Source organism: Peromyscus maniculatus, chromosome 14 (genome assembly GCF_049852395.1).
Source record: "Peromyscus maniculatus bairdii isolate BWxNUB_F1_BW_parent chromosome 14, HU_Pman_BW_mat_3.1, whole genome shotgun sequence".
Taxonomy (NCBI): Eukaryota; Metazoa; Chordata; class Mammalia; order Rodentia; family Cricetidae; genus Peromyscus; species Peromyscus maniculatus.
Genome location: NC_134865.1, coordinates 47,683,792 through 47,706,991, shown reverse-complemented (window position 1 = coordinate 47,706,991; position 23,200 = coordinate 47,683,792). Strand labels below are relative to the sequence as shown.

The window sequence follows — 23,200 nt, the reverse complement described above, 5'->3', positions numbered from 1 at the left end:
TGTCCCAAATATTACATGGAGTCGACTTTAAAATGTCTTGTTTATATGAGATTTAGATTTAGCTAAATGTCCTGTTTCTGTTTGTGAAGCCTAGTTATTTCATTTATTGGGTGCCAGGCATTGAGAAAGTGGTAAGGAGGAGTCCTTGAGGGCTCAGCTGTGAGCAGAAGAGCAAGCAATAGTAAGGAAGGCAGCATTAGAGTGGAGAGGCTTGGAGAGGCCAAGGATCTGAGCCAGGAATGGGGACTTTAGGAGGGATGCTAGTGTCTGTGGGTGCTTGATGTGGCACTGGTCGGCCAAGAACCCGAGGAGCAGCCAGATGATGGACAGATGAGATGGGGACATGAGGCAGTAACCAAAGGGGAGAATGCAGTAGAGGCAGGGAGGTCAGAGGGAAGGGAAAGGAATAGCCAGGCCCATCCTTGGTCTCCAGGGGTGGCCTTGGGAGCAGGGTAGGGAGGGCATCGGGAGGAACCCGAAGAATTGTGATGTGCTCGCACACTACCACTTTGAAGACCTTCCCTTTACCCCAAATAAAGGGAAGAGTCTGGATAAGAACTGTTAATGGTCTGACTTTACAAGCCCTGAGTTCAGTCCCTAACCTCGGGTTTTCTCCCGTGCAGAGGGCTGTCCAGGTTTTACACTGCTTCCTTCCATTCCTTAGCCTTGCTCCTCTGTCTTTATGGCCACTCTTTGGAGGTCAGGCCAGTGCTTTCAGGCCTTTAGTTGGATTAACAGTATTCAGTGTTGGTTATGTCTTTGGGATGAAAAGGAGTTAGAGTTTCTCAGATTTATGTTTTATACTTTTCCTTCAGACTAATGCCAGTAAAATTAAAATAGCTGAGAAAGCCTAGTATACTTTGATTTGCTTATTTTATGTGTGTCTTATCTGCATTTATGCATGTGCATGGCATGCTGCATACCTGATGCTTGAAGAGGCCAGAAGAAGGTGTCAGAACCCACAAAATCAGAGTTATAGATGGTTGTGAGCCACCATGTGGATGCCGGGAATCAAACCCAGGTCCTCTGCAAAGAGCAACAAGTGCTCTGAACCACTTAACATCTTTTTAGCTTCCTAATCTACTTTGAAAGTTTCTGTTGTTCATTTTTGATAATTCATTCCTGAATTAATAAAATAGGCTTACTAATGCCTCTAGTGTCTCATATATTTTAATATAGAGGGTTTGTTTTTTTAAGCTTTGGAAGTACCTAAGTGCATTTTCATCTAGCCACATAAGCTCATGATAGAACTGTTATGTGGTTGAGCATGGTCCTGGTGATTGCTTGTGGTCGTGATCTACTGTGTACACATGCAGCGACTGTCCGCTGGACTGTAAGCCATAAGTCACTGCCAGTGATCATGAATGCTTTCATGGAAGCAAGTTTACAATCTGGGTAGGGAACTGTCACCTTTATGGGGTGGGGCTATCAAGTACCCTTGCCCCATATTGGGCCCTGCATATAAACTGTTGCAGATAAATCAAGTGATTTAAAGGTGACGTCTCCTCCCCATCCAGTAATGACTTGACTTCACATTCAGTAGTGCGGAACTCAGCATTACCCTTAAACTCGTCCAGTTCTTAAGTCATTCACTCATGACCTGAGGCTTTGCTTTGTGATTCTCGATGACAATGTTCTTGTTACTCATTTCCATTCTTGGAGCTACAGTGTTGTACAGTCAGCATGAGGTACTCCATACTGTTCTTTGTAATTATAGTCACGCACCTAGATTCTTACTAGGGGACCCCCCCCTGCGCCCCTTCTTTTTTAGTGTTTCCCTATAGCCACAGTATCTATGGCTTCACATGACTCCTGGAATTGATGTCTGTTCTAATTAACTAACTGGACAGAGAGTTTCTCTCCAGTTTTATGTTTTGGGGAACGTTGCAAGTGGAAGCTTTATGTAGTCCTTTCAGCCTAGTCTTGGCTTAGTTTCTTAGAGGCCATGGCGTCTTGTTTATGCATACTGTGTTCCAGGTTGGGCCCAAACCTTGGCCATTCGTTGCCACTCTTTCTCTTTGCTGGAAAGCTCCTTGCTCAGACCCTGGGATTCCTCTGGAGAAGGTGTAGAAGTAGACTAGTAAAGCACTGGAGAAATGACTCCCCGTCTTGGTGTTCTTCTGATGAAGTAGCAGAAAATGAAACTTTGACCAAACCAGAGGCTTTCAACACTGGACAGTCAGAAATATTCTCCTGAATAACCTGCATTTATTTAAGTCACCTGGAAGACTTCAGCTGAGATTTGGTTAAAGTAAAACCCCAATCCATAACTTTATAAATACATCTACCCCCCCCCCCCATACTTATTGAATCCCTTGTAGGTATTAGGAACACAAGTGTATTACAAGTTTTTTAGTTCTTATGACTGGGCCGAGACAGCTCAGAAAACAGATGGCTGCTGTAGCAAGTGGTAGGCCCTAAAGAGAGTTGGCATCTCCCAGGCTACATACAAGTTCCAGTGTCTGCTCAAGTATTCTGTTGAATAGCCATTTCCTCTCTTTCATGACTTACATGTGTTGAGGGAGGGAAAAAGATAGTCAACACCAATGAGAACTAACTGATGAATGGTAAAATTATAAAATGTTCCCCAAAAAGGCATGTTCAGTATAAATGACTTAGTTCAGATGAAAATATAATTTTGAAAACAATACTCTTGCAGTGATTCAAATTGGATTAAGGACCTTGTGAATTGGAATATGGTTGGCTGACTCTTGAAGAGATATCTAGGTGGCTGGGTATCTTAAAAGTCACCAGTTTTTAAGTCACTAGATTCTTTTTAAATACATTATCACATAATTGCTAGAAGAGAAAATTACCTATAGCAAAAATATATATTCTAATATTTCTCCCGTCATTTGAGCTAAAGTACAGAATGTTGCCAGCCTACCTTCTAGATCATGGGAGATCTTGGCATCCTAGCTTCACATGTACCTGTGCTGGGTCCTGACTGTCACCTAGGAGCTGAGTTCTTGGGCCTCTGTCCCCAGGGGTTATTGGAGCTGGATAGTATACACTTCTTGGCTGCCATGTCTGCTCTGGGCACAACTTTTCCAACCCCTGAAGAGCATTCGCTCCTACTGCCCTCTTCTTTCTCATTAGTTTCCCCTTTTAGCTCAGAGGACCCCCTCCCCCCACCTCTAGTTGACTCTTCTCCCCCCTGCTTTCACTTTGCACTTTTTGGTCTACTTCATTTCTAAATGTTGGGGTGCACAACAACCCTTCCCACAGTGATCCAGTAGTACCACGGCATTAAGTATCCATACACACGAGTTCTCACGTCTCCAGTTCCGATCATCTCGTTCACAAGCCCAGGTTCATATGCCTTGTTGCCTTTAGTGCATCTTTAGCTGGACCTCCGAGTCTTCCTATCAGAACAAGCAAGTGAGACAAAACACCTTTGCTTTCCCCAGTCTTCATTTTGGGAAACTCATCCTTTGTTTGTTTAAAGATTCATTTATTTCATTTTATGTGTAGGGGTGTTGCCTGAATGTATTTATGTGTACATGCCTGGTGCCTGTGAATTTCAGAAGAGGATGTCAGATCCCTAGGAGCTGGAGCTAGAGAGGGTTGTGAGCCCTCACTTGGGTGCTAGGAATTGAACCTGGATCCTCTAGGAGAGCAATCAGTTCTCTTAACCATTGAGCTATCGTTTCAACCCCCATCCTTCATTCTTTCCTTTCTGTCACTCTACACATCTTGTTTTCTCTGCCACCCTCTAGTCTGGGCTATCTCTGTCCTTGTCATACAACTTAAACTCTCTGAAGCTACTGGACTGATTTAAAAAAATAAAAAAAATCAAGTCATGTGGTTTCCCTGTATACAATCTATTAATGACTTCTGTGGCACTTCCAATAAAATTCATTCACTTTTTCATAGCTTACTGTGCTGAGTGTTCATAGCTGGGCAGTTGGGGATCTTACATCTTTAATTGGAATAGAATTTTCATGGAGGAGTGGTCTTTCTTTGTTCACTATTGTTTTCATAGTGCTTAGAACAGTGTATACACATAATAGGTACTAATGAGTGCTCAAATGAAGAAACACACCCACCCACCTTATGGGACTTCTAGAAGCCTTTCTCCCCTCGTTTTCAAATCAGCACATCAGCCAGGCATAGTAAGTACTGTGATCCCAGTACCCTGGAGGCAGAGGCAGGCAGGTGGATCTCTGAGTTCAAGGCCAGCCAGGGTTGTATTGTGAAACAAAACCACAAAACTAAAAGCCCCTTATTACAGCTGTTTCCACCCCGAGTAGAAGGTCCTGCAAGGCTTGGGGCGGGCTGTCATGTCACCCTTCCTCCCGTTCCTTGCTTTTAGTCTTCTGGTGAGAGGATGTGTTGGATTACAAGGTTAGCTGAGCCTGGAGGAGGAGAGACAGCATGGGAATGAAAAAGGAACCATCAGAATAGCATGACGAGCATTTCAGGAATGAGCGTTCTGTGGCGGGAATCCTGTAATAGATGTAGTGGAAGATACATCGGGCCTTCTTCATCCTTATTCAACAGTTTCCAGCTTACAGCTGTTTGAACAGACAGCATTTAATTTGGATATTGCCTATGGCAAAGGAATGCTGTGTTCCTAGAGGTTTAGATATAGATACAGTGTATCCTGGACTTCCATACTAATTTGTAAACCAATTAGGGCAAGATTAGGAGTGATTTTAAAGGCTCTTAGGAAGATTCTTAAAATTCTTTCCTGATTCCTTTTTTTTTTTTGGGTCTGTGCAAATACCAGAAATTTCATTATGAGTTCAATGATAAACGTATAAATTTTGAATTGTAAATCGTGAGTGAGGCAGGAAAAGGAAGTGCTTGCAGCCATTAGTAGTTATTTGTGTATTAGTGTAAATGGACTCGATAGAAACACACTTGACTGGTAAGTAAACCAGCACCAGCTCTGATGGGGCATGTCCATTCACGGGGCTGGGGATGCCAGTGAGAGTGCCACATGTCACCCTGAGGCTTTCCAGCTTTGCCTCGAGGTGGTCCCAGCCTGGAGCCCGTGGAAAGAGGTCCCTATTTTCAGTCCTGTGGCATTCCCATGAGCACTGTGTCCCCAGAGCACCTGCCAAAGGTACTTGGAGCTGATTGCTGCTTGTTTATTTTTAGGTATCTTGCAATATATTCAGAACTCTCCCTCCTAGTGACAGCAATGAATTCGACCCAGAAGAAGATGAACCTACCCTCGAGGCATCGTGGCCCCACTTACAGGTACTTCGACTTTTCATTTCTGTTATGAAAGAAAACTCCATTAACTCTTCTGACGAGCATGGGCACTCCTTGAAGGAAGTGACCAAATTAGAAGACACGATGGCGAGCTGAAGAGGGCTTTTTGTCTGCCTTTTCTTCTTCAGTGGTTTCAGACAGGGTTTCTTTGTTGTATCCCTGGCTGTCCTGGCACTCGCTCTGTAGACGAGGCTGGCCTTGAACTCAGAGATCCCCCTGCCTCTGCCTCCTGAGTGCTGGGGCTTTTGTGTTGCTTGTGCTTGATAATTTGCATGGCAGAAGGAGGGAACAGTGGGTTCAGTGCGGGACTTCTGCATGACCCACTGGGTTCCCGTGTTGCAAGTCTTACTCCTTTATCAGAACCTTTCTGTGGTCCCGCCCAGTGGAATTTCAACCAAGAGCAAAACTGTTTTCATGTTAGTGTTCGCTGGATGTGATTAGGTCGTGGAGTACATACCTCCTTTTTAGCAGTAGGTGCCCAGGGACCTTGTATGCCTTGTCTTTGCGATAACAGTGAGTGGGTTTCCTCCCATTCCTCAAAGGGCAAAGCCAAACTGCAGTTTCCTTTCTAGTGGTGTGAGACAGAAATAACAGAGAAAGCTGGGGTGAAGGTCTGTTTTCTTCTGAGCTGAGATCACTTCCCATGCCGGGTAGTCAGGACCACCAGTGCCTTGCGTAGGCTAGTGGCAGGTCCTACTTTGTTTGCTGACACTTTTCAGCTCCTTATTCCTGTGTCCTTTCTTGAGGCCAACATCCCTCAAAAGAAGAAAACAGAGAAGCTTGACTCTGTTGACCCCTAAAGCCATTTTTCCATTGAGTTGGAATGTCTTCAGAGGCCAGTGATAAATAGCAAGGAGGAAGGGGAGGGGTGGAGAGACAGAGGGGTGGAGAGAAACAATGGAGGGGTGGAGAGAAACAACGTAGCCTTGTCCGTCTGCAGCCCAAGGGGTGAGTGGAATCTAACAGTGTATGCGTTCCCCCACTTCAGAGGCTTAGATACAGATTTGCCGCTTGGCCTGGCCCTTTCTGGAACCTATAGGGATGTTTTTCCTGGTTCCAGGGCAGGCCCGTTTTTTTCAACATGTCCTCAGGCTTGACACTGTGTGGCCCTGGTAGAGGTGCCAAGGCTGGGCAAATTACATTAGTTTAGACACTGTTTGATTTCTTAGCTTAGATGTTTCTTTTCTTTAACTGCCTGGTGAATTATCTGTACTGTAAGAATGTAAGCCTTGTGTGCTTTTCATATGTATATCCTAGGTGATATTTGAAAATTCGAAAAAGAACAGAACAAAACCCCTTTGAATGGTAGCATTCTTGTGTGTTTCATTCTTTAAGAAGTCTTTAATGACTTCTTGCATGAGCTTAGCGAGCTTCGGTCAGTTCCCTCCTCATCCTCTCCACCTCCTCTGCCACTGAAACTGCTTTTTGGCAGATCTGCAACTTGCTTTGATTTTCTTTCTTTTTTCTTTTCAGTTTTTGAAACAGGGTCTTACTATGTAGCCCAGAGATCTGCCTGGCTCTGCCTCCTGAGTGCTGGAATTGAGGCATGTGCCCCCATGCCTGGATTGATTTTTTTTTTTTTTTCTTTTAAACCCACTGAGTTGAGTTAGGGTTGCCTGCATGAGCATGGGTCAGGGCTTATTTACTGGGGCAAGGGCAGCTTATTGGTGGCTACACCACTGGAGGAAATGTCGTGTCTTATTCTTTTTTTTTTGAGACAGGGTTTCTCTGTGTCACATCCCTGGCTGTCCTGGAACTTACTCTGTAGACCAGGCTGGCCTCGAACTCAGATCCACCTGCCTCTGCTTCTGGAGTACTAGGATTAAAGGTGTATGCCACTGCAACTAGGTGTCCTGTCTTATTCTTAATGCTTGGTACCTGCCAATTTGATTGAAATTTAGTCTGAGAGAAAATATAATTAAAAAAGAAAAGTTAATTTTCCGAGGAATGTCCTCCATCTTGTGGTGCACATCCCAGTGAAGAGCCAGGCCGTTCTTGCCATTTGCAAAGCTTTTTCAGCACTTTCTTAGACATAAGCTTCCCCTAAAATTGAACAAGGACTTACTCAATATTTCACTTCATCTTCCTGAACTTAAAAAAAATTATTAAAATGTCATTATAAAGAACTTATAGATAAAATTGTACTTAGTGATATAAAGTAGAAGGCTAAGTTAATTTCTTAGCTATTGCATTATTAACGTGTGTACCACATCCCAGCTTCACTGACTGACTGTGGGAATGTTAACTGCTGGTTCATATGACGCTACAGTAACAGTGAGGCCTGGTCATGAGACTTTTGCCCTTTGAGATATGGTCAGGAATGTGTACAGAAGGGGCTGGCTATACGTGTGCTGACTTCTTGTTCAAGCCTGTATCCTTAGCTCCCAGGGAACTAGTGTGACTAAGGCTGAAGCAGGTGCAAAGAGCTGACTTTGAAACAGCAGACATGGTGGCCCAGGAGACAGAGGCTGGGCCGTCAAGGCCTCACGATCATCCTCAGCTGTAGAATATGTTCAGGGCCACGGAAGGCTCTGTGAGATCCCGTCTCAGAAGATACAGAGGTGAGGCCAGAGCGAGAGCGCCTGCTTGGCTTCACTCTGCTGCTTTGTGGACATCCTGGCGCAGGCTCCAGACTTGTGTCAAGAGCCCTAGGGTTTTTTTTTTTGGGTAGCCTTCCTGCACAGATCAGTCACCCTTCCATTCTTTCCACTTCTCAGGTGGGTGGCTTTAACTGGTGAGATCTTTCAGGGAGTGTTTCAGAAATCTCTTCAGCCTGGCAAGATGGCTGAGTGTGAAGGTGCTTGCCACACCTGTCTGGAAAGCCAAGTTTGGTCCCTGGAACTCACGATGGAAGAAGAGAAATGACTCTTGACTTCCTATGTACAACTCCTACACACACACATATATATATACACACACACATAACACACAATAAATAATTTAAAGAAATCTCTTTCTTTTCATATTGATTATTGATGCCACGATCATATATCACTAAATTCAATGTCTTATCTGACTTGTCCTCAAAGTGCTAGGGATGAACCCAGGGTTTTGGCCCATGCTGGCTGGCACTGCCTGTCTACATCCTCTGCCCTTGATTTTTTTTTTTTTTTTTTTTTAATATGGTCTCCCCATGAAGTTTGTACTGGCATTCTTTCACTGTCTGTCTCTCACAGGCTGTCTCTGGCTGGCCATCCTTCTGCCTCTCCCTCCTGAGTGCTGGAGTTGTATACCACTATACCTGTCTAATGGCCTTTAAATTGTTACAACAACTGGTTGTTTTCACTTTTGTGAATTCCATAATTCACAACATGCTTCCTCTTCTGGACCACATTTTAGAAGAGAGCAAAGTGACTGTTGGAGAATAATAGAGAGTAAGGAAATTACATGATTGGTTAGTTTGTAGTTGGCTGTTCTTACTGTCCAGCTAACTCACTGTTCCTGCAGAACTCGGTTTTTCATTTGTGACCCACATAGAATTACGAAATAGACAACAGAATATCAATTTCACACCGTGTTTGATCACGTATGTCAGGGGTTACTTGTATGCTTGCTGTTTAATTTTTTCCTAGTACTTCTGTTAGTGTATTTTAAGCTAGTATGACACAGTTCCCATGGTTATTGTTTGTGTGTTTTCTGAGATTAGATCTGCCTTCCCAGTAGAGTATAACTTTGCAGGACCTGTTTATAATTAAGGATGGCTTTCCGTGCCTTAGAGTGAGACTTGACGCCAGGAATGTTAACTTTTTGCTCATGGACCTTCCTTACGAGACCTCAAATAGACATTGATCCTCCCACTCCCCGTTTCTCCCTTTAGAAACTCAAGGGAGACTTTGGATTCTGAGGTGCGGTTTGTGCTTATTTCTAAATGTGTCTGAAGTGTTTCCACAAGTTACTCTAAGCTGCAACTGCTTTCAAGGGACCAGAGTAGAAAAAGCCAGTCGTCAGCCCCCGGTGGAAAGGCTGCTGGCCAAGTGCGGCCTGGGAGAAGGAGCTTTCCTTGTGTGGAGTCGGGACAAGGGTGGGTTGAGTAAGTCTGCAGATCTGTATGGAAAGTCAGGAGTTGAGAAATGAGTGTGTTGAAAAGAGAACAGTTGTGTGAGGAGGGAAAATTCAAGCCATATTGTGACTACAACACTACCACATCACTGGGAAAGACACCCCCCACCCCCTGAATTTAGAAAGCTTTTAAGAGAAAACCAGACCAAACTCACACACAGTTTCGTGAGTTGTCAGCCCCTCCCTCATTTGACATGAGATATCTCTATGTCACCCAGGCCACATCTGGAAACCCTAGACCTGCCTCATCTTCCCGCACAGCTGAGATTGCAGGCACATAGCACCACAGCACAGAGCTCTATGAAAACATTAGATGCTCATGGGGAAGTGGGCAGGGAGGCAGGGAGGCAGGGGCAGCGCCAACCCTAGTTCCATCCCCAGAACCCGTATGGTGGAAGGAGGGCGCTAATCCTGGAAGTTACCTTCCACTCATGTACACACACTAAATACACAGTAAAACATGCTAACAGGAATACCACATTTAAGTGTTGGAAGCCATCAGACTTCTGTAAGAATATTTAAGTTAGCGATATCTCTGGACCCTTACAAGTCCTTCAGTTAGTTTTCAGTGGCCTGTAAGGCCAACACTTTTTAATAAAAGTTTTTAACTACATTTATTTATTTGTTTGTAAGAGTGTACATACCTGAGTGTGTGAGTGAGTGAGTGAGTGTGTGTGTGTGTGTGTGTGTGTGTGTGTGTGTGTGTGTGTGTGTGTGTGTGTATGCATGCATGTAGGGGGATCAGGACAATTTCTGCGAGTTGCTTCTTTCTCTCCTTTTACCATCTGGTTCTGGGAATTGAACTCAGCTCCTTAGGCTTGGCACCAAGCCCCTGTTCTCACTAAGCCATTTCCCTGGCCTCTATTACGTCTTTATCACAGTTGGGTGGTATTTGCCCTTGTGCCTGTGTTTATTAGTCATCGTACAGTTTGAACTATTAATTATGAAAACAGTGGTGGTCAGGGTCACACTGTGTAGCTCTGGCTATCCTGAGCTTGTGTAGACTAGGCTGGCCCAGAATTCTCAGAGCTCTCTCTGCTTCTACTTCTTGAGTGCCAGGATTAAAGGTGTGTGCCACCATACTGGGCCAACAGTGATGTTTAAAAGTGCTGTTGACTTAGCACAAATAAAGACAGTGTCGGGCTGTCAAGGACGGAGTTTTATTCCCCGTCTGCACTTGAGATTGAAAGATGCCCATTGCACTTGAGAGTGTTTGAAGAGCATCAGAAGTGACTAATTCTATCCAATTGTGACCCTTAAGCATACACTTAAAATTATTCTGCATGGTGACATGAGAAGTATGCATAGATCATATTACTGCATGCTGCAGTACAGTGGTGGTCCTGCGGAAGCATGCTGTGTGATCGATTCGACCACAGGCTATCCTAGCTGCGGAAGCATGCTGTGTGATCACTTTGACCACAGGCTATCCTAACTGTTTTTTCAGGAGACACCAGTTGTACTTGACAAAACAACACAATGGTTATTAAGATTTAGACATTTGGCAGGTATTCCTTTAAAACAAGGAAGCCCAATTGATAATAATTCTTTATACTGATAGAATCTGAACACTAGAAGTGTAACTTAGAATTTGAACTTTAGAAAGCCAGGATCTGTTATATAGCATATAGCTTTATAATAGATATCTGTTATATACCAAGCTTTCTAGCCTCTCAAAATTTAAAGACTGTTCTTGGGAGAAAAAAAAATGTGATTTTTAGAAAAACATACTGCAAAATAGGATTTGTCAGTATTTGAAAAGTCTACATGAGTCAGTGAGCCAATAATCCCCAATGGGAAAATGACCCATGTTAGGAACACACACAATCAAAGTCCATCCAGATTGTGGGATAGTTGGCTAGTTCATTTAATCATTTCAGATTCTGCATCGCAAACCATTTTTTCTACTTTTTACTTTTTTATGGTGTGTGTATGCGCATATGTACCATGCATGTGGAGTTGAGAGGCTAATGTCAGGAATTACTCTCCATTGTTCTTCAACCTTACCCTTTGAGGCAGTGTTTCTCAGGCACACCCAGAACTCAGTGGTACACTTGGACTAGCCAGTTGCTACGATGATACCTCGTCTTTGCCTCTGGAGCTGTAGGTGGCCGATACACCCATTCACCTGATGAGTCCTGGGAGCTGAACTCCAGTTCTTCTGTGGGTGGCATGTGCTCTTAACTTCTAAGCTGCACTACAACTCATGTTTCAGAAATGACAGGCTGTTGAGTTTTGATGCTTGCATTAAAGAAGAATGGATATGATTCTGTGAGAAGACTCTAAAATACTCTTTCCCCAACCTTGATTTTTTTTTAAAGTATACTTCAACTAAAGCAATAATTCACAGCTTGAATAATCAAACAGATGTGAATCTATCTTCTGATATACCAGGTATTAAAGAGTTTTACCAAAAACACAAACAGTGCAACGCCTTATTTATTAATCTTATTTTCTCAAGTCAGGGTTTTCCTAAGTAGACAACCTGGCCTTAAACTCAGATCACTCTTGCCCCAATCTGAGTGCTGGGATTTCAGGCATGTCTCAGCAGCCCTAGCTAAGTTCTTTTTTTTATAATAATGTTTTAAAGTAACAGTTGGTTTAAACATATACACACACACTTATGTTAACATGTAATATATTTTATTGTAAAATGAAGTGAAACATTTTAAAGTTTCTCAGCTTTTCCTTATAAATACATCTAAATTAAATATTCACACATATATGCATATTTATCTCAAAGTTCTTGGGTCTGTCTTAATTTTAAGTGTGGAAGAAAAAAACACAAGTGTTGTTTTAGGCAAATGATGGTGATTATGTTTGTCACTGCACAGAAGGCTTTACCTGTAACATTACGTTTAATCTTACTGTCATCTCCATTGCAAATGAAAGAAACAGAATTTCAGAAAGTGAGCATGCTTAGGCTTATCCAACTAGTAAGGGTTACAGCTGGGTTCTTAAAAGAGTTTTCGTTCAGTGATGCTGCCGTCTAGTCTGATGTGGCCTTTAGCATAGATCTATTATACCAACAGAGTAAACATCGATCCTGCACTGTTTATCCGAACAGTTATTTGAGGTTGCCCCTGCCCATGTGACTGTACTGTTTCCAAACGAGGATATTGAGTTACACAAACATTGCTTAGAAGAGTATAAAATGACATATACTTTCTTAAAGAAAATCTGGCAGTGATTATGCACAATCCAGAATGTTTGGGTGTCTTTTGATCTGACAAGTCCCCTTTTAAAAACATTTACTCATGAAGTAATTGAAGAAGTGTATGTTTTGTATGATACGATTGCAGAGTACTTCACTAGAGAAACACTATAGAAACTACTTAAATATCTGACCATATGTGATTGCTTAATTATGAACAGTGAAATTCATTATAAATTACTATATTTTGGTTGTGAGCCTAGCCTTTAACGGCTGAGCTATCCCTCCAGCCCTATAAATTATTAGTAATGACCCATTTACTAAAATGATGGTTTGGATACTCTTGACACAAATTATTCAAAATGTACTGTTTAAATGATAAAAGTAACTTATCAAGATATGCAAAGATTTATATATAGTACAGATGTATGTTTCAGAGGGAGGGGTGTACATAAAATGTTAACAGTGGGCCAAGGTCAAGGTATTCTTAGCCCCAGGGCCGCAGGGGGAAGAAGAGAACTACCTCTGAGCTCTCTACATAGAGAGCAGGTGGAGTGGGAGGATAGACTTTTAACAGTGGGCTTCTCTATCAATGGTGAGAATATGGAGTTTTATTTGCTTTGGCCATATTTCTTGCTTTAATTTTAAAAGGTAAAAATTATAACACTAAGCCAGGCATGATGGTTCATGTCTTTAATCCCAGCACTCAGGAGGCAAAGGCAGGTGGATCTCTGTGAGTTCAAGGACAGCTTGGGCTACAAAGTGAGTTCCAGGACTGCTAGGGCTGTTATACAGAGAAACCCTGTCTCGAAAAACCAAAGCAAACAAACAAACAAATTATCACACTGTGAGTCGAAAGAAAGGCAGCATGACTCATGGATTGATAGTTAAACCTAATGTCCTAAGCCCCGTCAGCTTTAGTGGTCTGTGTTTGCCATGGATTTTATTTTAAATTTAATGAATTCTAATTTGAAGTTAACTACAATCTTTTTGTTGCAGCTTGTATATGAATTTTTCATACGATTTTTGGAAAGTCAAGAATTCCAACCCAGCATTGCCAAAAAATACATAGATCAGAAATTTGTATTACAGGTAAGCGTTTGTTCTTGTAGTTGTGTGCATAGAGTTAATTTACTAACATGTTATCTCCTTTTCTTGGATATTGTTAGAAATAACAACAATCTTGTTGGTGACTGTTACGTTGTCTCTTAATTAAATATGTTTATATGAGGTAGTTTCTCTTTTTGCCCATTAAAAGTAACAATGCCTTTTAAAAATTATTTGTGGTGGAATTTAATTCCATACTAAACACAAGGAATGTCCATTTCTAAATCTTTCTAAGCTTTCTTATAGTTTAATTATAGAATAATTTCATTTATATGATTGGCTTGTACAAATCTTTATAAAATTACATTTATGCCGAGTGGTGGTGGCGCACGCTTTTAATCCCAGCACTCAGGAGGCAAAGGCAGGCAGATCTCTGTGAGTTCGAGGCCAGCCTGGTCTACAGAGTGAGTTCCAGGACAGCTGGGACTGTTAGACAGAGAAACCCTTTGTCTATCTGAAAAAACAAAAACGCATTTATGTATTTCGTGTGTATTGTGTGTTTATATGGTTCTATGCACGTCACAACTTTGGTGTAGAGATCAAAGGACAGCCCCTCGAGTCATTCCTCTCTTTGCCTTGTGGGGTTTGTGGATTGAACTCAGCTCATCAGGCTTGGCGACAAGTACCTTTACTGCTAAGTCGTCTTCCAGGGCCAGTGTGTGCATCTTTATGTTGCTTTAAAACTTGTTCTTTAGGAAAGCTTTTTTTGAAGCACTTGAGGATATACCCATTAACAGTGAGTAATGAGTGGGTACAGAGCACAGGTCATCAAACTGTGAGGATGTAGCTGTCACTGGGCAATCACCCAATTTAACACTGGAAAATCGCCTGCAGGGATGAATTCCACCCTGTCCATTTGGGGTGTCTTAAGGAACCCGTTTTTCCTGGTTTTTCATTCTACATCTTGAAGTTGTCAGTATATCTTCCTTTGTGCTTGAGATTTGGGACACAGTGCTGAAACTGAGTTTTTAAGAAACCCCTCCTTGCTCCGATAGCATTTACTCATCTATTAAAGTGGATACTGGAGCAAAGGGCTGTACGGACTGCCGCTCCTCTGACAGGAAAGAAAATACCTGTCTCCCACCGAGACACTCATCTATGTAGAACTTAAGTGAAAGCATAATTATGGCAGACATCTGGTCTGCTATGCCTTCACAGGAAAAAAGCCACTAACTTTCATAGTGAGTTTGTGCCCTGCCCTAATTAGGTTAAATTCAGAATTCAGGACTCAATCCACATTGAGCCCCAGACATTATTTTGCTCAAGGTATAGCAGGATCATAGACTCCAACCCAACAGAGTTGTAGGAGCAGGCAGTCTGTCGAGAGCAGAGACTTGGTGGTGCTCCTAGCTGCCCTGGCTGCCAGCCCAGAGCTGGGAAGGAGTGTTGGCCTTGGGGGAGGGGTTCTTTAGCACCTGCATCCTCTTTCCCTGGCTATACAGGCAAGGTGTTGAGTTTTGCTGTACACAGAGAGTCCACTGGTACTGCATTGGTGTGTCATGTGGACTGGTCCATCAACTATCCATGAGCATTCTCTGTCATGGACTGAGTTCTTAATTCTATCAACCTTTTCTCACTTGTGAGAGTTTGAATCCTTCAGTAGACTGTAGAAGTACTTTTGTCTTCAAGTGTGAAATACATTTCTGAACACTGTGTCCGGAGCTTGATCAGGCCAGTTCAGCTTGGTGCTCCATTCTCTTGTCTGATTTCTTAAAGGGGAACTCGCAACAACATTCCTTGAGGTTGGATGATTTTATTAACTTCTGTTGACTTCTGGTCTTCACTGACTTTAATAGGCTCTGCATGTTGCTTGCTGTAAAGCCATGTTTTCTTTTGTTCTTGTGTGTGTGTGTGTGTGTGTGTGTGTGTGTGTGTGTGTGTGTGTTGCTTTTAAAATCTAATTGTGAAACCTACCATGTATTCTGTGGAGTATCATCAATCTCCAGTCTTAGGAGATCTTTCTCGATGTTTCTTATCTATCACCTTATTCACCGTCTTGTATCTTTATGACATTTGTGAGCTTCCTAAACGCATTGATTTTTGACCTCATTTAAGTCATTGCTTAGAATTGTTAGAATTGTGATATTTGACAAGGCCGGTAGAGGCCTGTTATGGGTTTTTAGAAGTTTTCCTGTTTTAGCAGATTCGTGAGTCAGTAATTGAAAATTGGTTTTGTTTATAACGGTAGCAGAGAGACCTGCTTAGATGCTTTGTGCATACAGCACTCTCCTCACCCTGGAGTGGTGTAACTTTATCATCTGAAGGTGTGGCAGGCCAGGTATCGTGGCACCCCCCCCCCCCCCCTGCAGCCTCAGCTCTTGGGAGGCCCTTCACAGGCTCAAATTCCCTCACAGCCTCTGGTATTTGAACACTTGGCTCCCAGTGGGTGGAGGGGTTGGTGGTTGGGGGGTTGGGGGGTTGGGAGGTGTGGCTCTGCTGGAGGAAGTAGGTCACTAGGAGCAGGCTTTGAGATTCTATAACCTCACCAGTTTCAAAGTTTGTTCTTGCTTGCAGTTTAAGATGTGGTCTCCCAGCTTCTTGCCTCTGCTTGCAAGCCTGCCACTTCCGGCCACACCTCTTCTTGTCATGGTGGACTCTTAGCCCCTGAGCTATGAGCCAGAACAACTCTTTTCTTCCCTAAGTTGCTTTTGGTCATGGTGTTTTATCACAGCGACAGAAAAGTAACTAATACCAGCTACACAAGGAGAGAGACTCTCAAGAAAAAAAGCGGGGAGTTGAGGCAGTGAAGTACTGTTCCTCAGCCACGGGCATGTTAGTAAACTGGTTGGACTTACCTGATCCTGGCCTGAGTGCCTGTCAACCCTGGGTGTGGTCAGCTCTTCTAGGTTATTCCCTGGACAAGAAGATGAAGTACAAATATCGGGTCTGTGTCTGGTGTGTGTTCAGCCGCTTCATTTTCCTGGCCTTTGCTTCTTCTCCAGTCTGCTGACGGCACAGCTGGCTCCCCGATGCTTCGCTCTCCGTGCCTGCTTCTGAGCTTGCTCGCTCGCTGGGTAGTCTGTTCCCAGCTTGGGCCCTGCTGGGGTCCACAAGCCTTTGGGGCTGGAGGAGCTCCTTCTGATAATTGCACCCCCCCAACCACGCCCCTCTTGCCCTGTTGTGACCGACTGACCCTCAGCTGGCACTGCTTCCCCCTTATGATTAATATTAGGGTGTTGTCTACACCCTCCTTCTGTCCCTCCTTCTGTCCCTGTTTATGTCGCCCACACCAGACCACACCTAGCCCTTCTGTGTTTGTGTCCCAGGACATGAAAAATCCTTGTACTCTTACTTTTCATAAAACAAAATAACATTTTCTTGTACGTTTTCTTGGAGCCAATCATTTCTTTTCTGTAGATGCTTTATGATCTCAAAATGTTTTGGTGAGTGCAGCGGGAAATTTACTAAGTTAAAACTTACTCTAGCCACAAGATTTAAATGTGCTTTCTGTTGGAACTAAATGTAATTCTTTTTCTTTTCCTAGCTCTCTTCCCATAAGTGAATACAAAAAAGCAAAATAAGAGCTACTTTACTGTGCTGTAGTGGGCCATAAGGAAGCTGCACTGTAACAGAGTATACGAGCTGAGAATGGGCTGGCTCCTCTGTGTGCTCGCTCCCAGCTGACTGCCAGCAAGCCTTCCTATCTGATCCCGAGCTTTAGTCTACTCATTCACAGTGTGGATTGCAGGACGAGCAGGATAGTAGCAGGCGGACCACGAGACACAACCCGAATGCTGTTGCTTGACTGCTTTGTTCATTTATCAGTGTGGCTACAGTGAGTTCTTACCTTCAGTCTCAGACACATTGTTGGTGCTTCTGAGACTCAGTGTGGTCTGTGTTAAGTCACAAATGGGCGTGCTGCGGAATGACTTGTATGGACCACTCGCTGGTTCCGTCTGGGAAGTCTCATCATTATGAAATGCTCATCCTTTCGGACCCTTTTCATCTCACAGTATCTGTTTGATTCTAATAGTAATTTAAAAATCTTCACCTTCTGAATATTCTTTTAGTGCTGTGAAGTTAATCCAAGGCCTCACATTGGCTAAGCATGTGTTGCACTGCTAAGCAGCATTACCAATTTGAAACAAAAATTTGCATCTATGTGAAACTTACAGTCCAGTTTTACAGAGCAGGCTTGAATGAATTTTGGATTGCAGTGTGTTCCTAGAGGGGAGTAAATTGGCTATCATAAAGATATTTATATAGTCTCTAAGATAGTTTGTGGGGTGTTTTTTTTTTTTTTTTTTTTTTTTTTTTTTTTTTTTTTGGCTTTTTTTGTGACAGAGTCTCTTCATGTTGCCCTGGCTGTCCTGGAACTCATTTTATAGACCAGGCTGGTCTTGAACTCAGAAATCTGCCCGCCTCTGCCTCCCAAGTGCTGGGATTAAAGGCGTGCGCCACCTTGGCTGCTGGCTAGTATATAGTTCTAATTAAAATTCTAGTTCCTTTTTTTAACTTAAAAACTTCATAGTTCTTGGTATACATTTTTGAGAAAGATGTCTACTAATAGAATATTTTAGATAATTAAATAGTTCTCAGAACTGCAAGAAGAAAGGATACTCTATTCAGGTACATTAATTTAAACTTTAGTGTTGGGACAGGAGAAGGAGATGTAACAGAGGCTTGGGTGGAGGGGACTCCTCTGAGTAAGCCAAAGCCCATCAGAAGACATGTGCCAGTGAGTGGTAGACAAATACACACGGCAGCTGTTCATTAGGATGGTCCAGTTCTGAAGAGGGAATAGTATTCATTGTATTCTGGCAAGTGTCGACCCAGTGGTTCTGTAAGACAGAACCAGCTGTGTCTACAGAGACACGGAGTGCTTCATTGTTGACAATTATACCATTAGAAAAAACTTAATGGGTCCTCATCAGGACTTGGTTAGAAAGACTATAGGCATTCACATAGTAGAATATTCATTAGTTAGTAAAAAGACTGTGAGCAGTGACACATGATCTGTTTTGAAATGGTGCATGCATGTTACAGAACTCTAGGTTTTGAGTCTGGGTCTGTTATTTTAGGGGAAAGGCATGTCTGTGTCTTTGTCTTAGTACATTGGTGCGACTCTACAGGCCTTCTCTCCTTTATGTGAGAATTGTGCTTCCGGCTCCCCAGTGAATGTTCAAAGCCATGGCCAGCACTGACCCCTGTGTCCAAGTACTGCAATAGAGTGATGGCCACCAGATGCCACCTAGTGACACATCATGGGTAAAGGATGGTTCACTTTTACAGCAGGATGCAGTAGGACACTGAGGCTTTCTTATGCTGCTTAGAATGACTATTTAAAACTTAGACATTATTTATGGAATTTTCTGTTTACTATTTTTGGATCATGGTATGAAATTGAGAGCAGATATGTGGTTGAGGCAGAAATTGCTTTACCTGAGACTGGACAATTTTTAAAGAGCAGAAACTCCTTTCTCACAAATCTAGAGACCAGACAGTTAAAAATCCATGTACTGACATCTGGTGAGGATCTGTCTATGTGTTCTCATGTGGAAGGTAAAGAGTGAGCGAGAGCTGGACACTCCCATAGCCATATTTTTATCATTGTGTGACTCCATTCATGGGTACTATTGTGATTTGAACACCTCCCAAATGGTTCCACCTCTGTGGTGTTGGGGAGCAAGTTTCCAAAACTTGAGCTTGGCGAGCACAATTGACTATAGCATTATGCATTACCAGTTTTGGAAGGAAATATGCCAAATTGTTGGTAAGTGTGGAGAGGGCATGGTTGTCTTCCTACTTTCTGATTTACCTAAACTGTTTTGCATTAAGAAGAATTGTGTATGCCATAACAAACGTCATAAAGAGGTTTCTGCTACAAGTACATTCTCACTTTGCATTTTCCATAAACACTCTGCTTATTTGTGCATTAGCCTTCCTGAGACTATATTTTTGTTGGATTCTGTCCTTTTATGACCAGTCTTCATTGTATTTCCTTCCTTTCAGCATCTAGGTATGCCCTTTTAAAGTCTGAGCTTGCTTTCTGTGATGTCTCCAGGGCCTTTCCCGTGCCTTGATTCCCCCCGAGGAAGATGCAGAGTGGATTGGAGGTTAAGTGTGGGTGCTGATTTGAGTTGAGGCTTACTTGTTGTTTATTTGTTTTAGAATAGAGTCGTACTATGTCTCCCTGGCTGACCTGGAATATGCTATGTAGACCATGGCGGCCTCAAACGTGTGACCACCCTCCTGCCTCTGCCTCCCGAGTCCTGGGAATACATGCACACGTCACCAAGCCTAGTTCTACCAGTTTTCATTGTATGACCTTGGACAAGTTACACAACTGCTCTGTCCGTCCGTTTCCTCATCTGGAAAGTAGATGTCAAATAGCCACAGTAATGTTGCCCGGACGTAATGAGTGAATGCTGTATGATTGCTTAGGACAGCTCCCAAGAAAGTGGTAAACACTGTGCTTATCTGCTACTGATATTTTCAGTTAGGATCAGCTTTGGTTTTGAGAGCCCTTTTACATTGTATTTTCTTTAATGGCTTCAGGTTGTGAAGTTATCCATTAGTAGCCTACATTTGCCTGGCATGTTATAATTATTTGACACTTTTACTATAAAATTCTTGAGTACCCTATGGCTTAGATGGTTCTTCTTAGTCTGTCTTCTTTTAGACATCACCTGTGGTTTCCTGTTTCTTTACATTCTTTATCAGTTCAACATTGCCAACTGATTTCTTCTGACCAGTGTTGTATTTGAATATGTGTTAGGACCAGGAATGGAAGAGTTGGTTAGCATGCTTAGATGTTTACGGAGAACAGACAAGCAACTCAGAGAGGCAATGTGGACATGATGGCGGAGTGTGCTGACCCCTGCTGCAGTGTGGACGTGATGGCGGGGTGTGCTGACCCCTGCTGCAGTGTGGACGTGATGGCGGGGTGTGCTGACCCCTGCTGCAGTGTGGACATGATGGCGGGGTGTGCTGACCCCTGCTGCAGTGTGGACATGATGGCGGAGTGTGCTGACCCCTGTTGCAGTGTGGACGTGATGGTGGGGTGTGCTGACCCCTGCTGCAGTGTGGACGTGATGGCGGGGTGTGCTGACCCCTGCTGCAGTGTGGACATGATGGCGGAGTGTGCTGACCCCTGTTGCAGTGTGGACGTGATGGTGGGGTGTGCTGACCCCTGCTGCAGTGTGGACGTGATGGCGGGGTGTGCTGACCCCTGCTGCAGTGTGGACGTGATGGCGGGGTGTGCTGACTCCCCTGTGGCAGCCCACAACCACTAGCTTGTGTCATCTAGGCTAGACAGTGAGCTAGGCACATGTCCTGGCTCCTTGGGCTTTTAAGAGAAGCTGGAGGTCTGGATTCTGAATGGATTTCCAGACAGAACAGCATGTCTTGTTGCGTTTTGTTCCAGGGTTTTGGCTGTTTTCATGTGAAGGGCCTTATTATTCATCCAGGAAAAGTCTGACTGCCCTATTTGAGCAGCATTGTGATTTTTATGAAATGAGGTTTACAGAACCTTTATCATTTTTTTTTTAATGTACCCGTCTACATCTTTGTCAAAGATGGCTACTGCGTAGTGTACCATGTGTATGGCAGGGCTGCTTTTAGGTTTATGTAAGCTGCAGGCCTGCCTCAGCTCATGGAACAACATTTGTTCTCAATAAAGATCATTTTCATCTGCTTAAGGGGTCTTGGGAAATGGTTTCTTCCAACTGCTGCTTCCCTTGCCCCCCTTTTAGAAGCAGACTGATTGCCAACCTTGGATTGTTTCATCGGATGAATCACTGTGGCTCTTTAGTAGCATGTTTCTAAAGATTGCCTTCAACTACTCTCTAAATCCGAAACAGTCAGTGGTTGCTAAGAGACACACAAGTCAAAGATCCCTCTACCGTACCTACTGCCGGAGATGCTGTTCAGTCATTTGTACTTCACATTTGCAGTTATATTTAGACATAATTAGCATGCAAATTATGCAAATCATTGTTTGGCCTCAAAAGTGACCTTTTGATATTGCATATTTAAAACCTCAAGATAAAACTGGACATAGCCCAAAGCAAGCTATGAACGGCTTTTAACTTCTCCTCAGAAGGAAGTTCCACGAGGCCTTGAATCTCCACTCCAATACAGAGATATTTTCCAAACCAATTCTCTGAATATGTCACAGTGTTTACATATGTCTCCCAGAGCCTACAGCAAATAAAACTTTAGAAAATTTATTTCTGCCCTGGGGTGTTGTCCATCACCAGCTGACAGTGAAACGCCCCCCATTCCTCCTTATCTTCAGTCCAACATTTAGCTCAGAACCTATAAAAGGGGCCGGTGAGGCTTGTCCTTAGGCCTGATGGCCTGAGTATATTTTATTTTCAATTGTGTATCTGTGTGTGGGGATGTACATGTGTGTGCAGGTGCCTGAGTAGGCCCGACCCTCTGATTCCTTCTGGGAAGTGGAATTATAGGCAGGTAAGCTGCTCAGTTATGGGTGCTGGATTTGAACTCTGGTCCTCTGGACGAGCAGTATAGGCTCTTAATTGCTAAGCCACCCCTCCAGCCCTAGCACAATATTTTTTTAGCCCATATTTTAAAGGGCTTTAGGCTTTGCTGCTCTAGCTGCTGCATACAGAACAGCTTCCTGGGCAGACTGCATGTGTTGTCTCTGAGAGTTCAGAGATTGGTTTCTTTTGGAATTCTTTTTTTTTTTGTTTGTTTGTTTTTATTTTTGTTTTTCGAGACAGGGTTTCTCTGTGTAGCTTTGCGCCTTTCCTGGAGCTCACTTGGTAGCCCAGGCTGGCTTCGAACTCACAGAGATCCGCCTGCCTCTGCCTCCAGAGTGCTGGGATTAAAGGCGTGCGACACCACCGCCTGGCTCTTTTGGAATTCTTGATGCTTTCCCAAAAAGGAGCACTCCCCATCCATCCAGGTTGACCCCAGGTCCGGTGAGCTATGTAGCCATTCCTGTGTATCTCCTCCTAGTGCCTCATTATTCAGTACAGCAGGCTCTGTGTTCAAATTCTGATCAAATTGGTTGTCTTAAAATCTCATCACAAGATTTTCTTCAGTCAAGGGGGAAATGGGCTTCTCTTTTGTGGATAGAATGACTGGCAGTAGTAGGAAGTTCAATTTGGGGAACTTCATACTCGTGTGACTGAAACCCATTGAGCCTTGAAGTCAGAGGCGCTCTATGCTGCGGCATGAATCCTTGTGACCACTTGTCCATATTGTGCTTTCTAGTGGTTGCTGGTGGTCACCCCACGTCACACAGCAGCTAGGTTCATGAGGAGAGGGGAGGGGAGGGGAGGAGAGGACAGGGGAGGGGAGGGGAGGGGAGGGGAGGGGATTGCAGCCACGCTGGGCAAGTATCCCTGAGCTGCTCCCCTGCCCTGGCCCCTGGTGGCTCGTGCTGGTGTCTTGTTTTCTCTGTGGACATCACAAGGTCCAGGTGAAGTTTCACAGGGATCCAGCCTTTCAGTGTAGGATAGCTGTTGCCAGCTGAGCCAGAAACGTGGAGCTCCCATTGGAGCACTTGTCAGTTTGGATAAAGATGTAAGGGCACTCAGTTTAGTCATTATCTACTTGAACATTTCCTTCCTTCCTTCCTTCCTTCCTTCCTTCCTTCCTTCCTTCCTTCCTTCCTTCCTTCCTTCCTTCCTTCCTTCCTTCCTTCCTTCCTTCCTTCCTCCCTCCCTCCCTCCCTCCCTCCCTCCC

The 23,200-nt window shown here is 43.6% G+C and overlaps 1 protein-coding gene across 6 annotated transcripts in view; it reads left to right on the top strand.

The window, feature by feature from the left end:
- Ppp2r5e (protein phosphatase 2 regulatory subunit B'epsilon) overlaps nucleotides 1-23,200 on the top strand; it is a 154,855-nt gene that overhangs the window by 103,647 nt on the left and 28,008 nt on the right. For all 6 annotated transcript variants that reach the window (XM_006973159.4, XM_006973160.4, XM_042260789.2 and 3 more), the window contains 2 exons: nucleotides 5,107-5,208; nucleotides 13,436-13,528. In XM_006973159.4, the coding sequence (XP_006973221.1) occupies nucleotides 5,107-5,208; nucleotides 13,436-13,528 (195 nt within the window). The remainder of the gene's footprint in view (nucleotides 1-5,106; nucleotides 5,209-13,435; nucleotides 13,529-23,200) is intronic.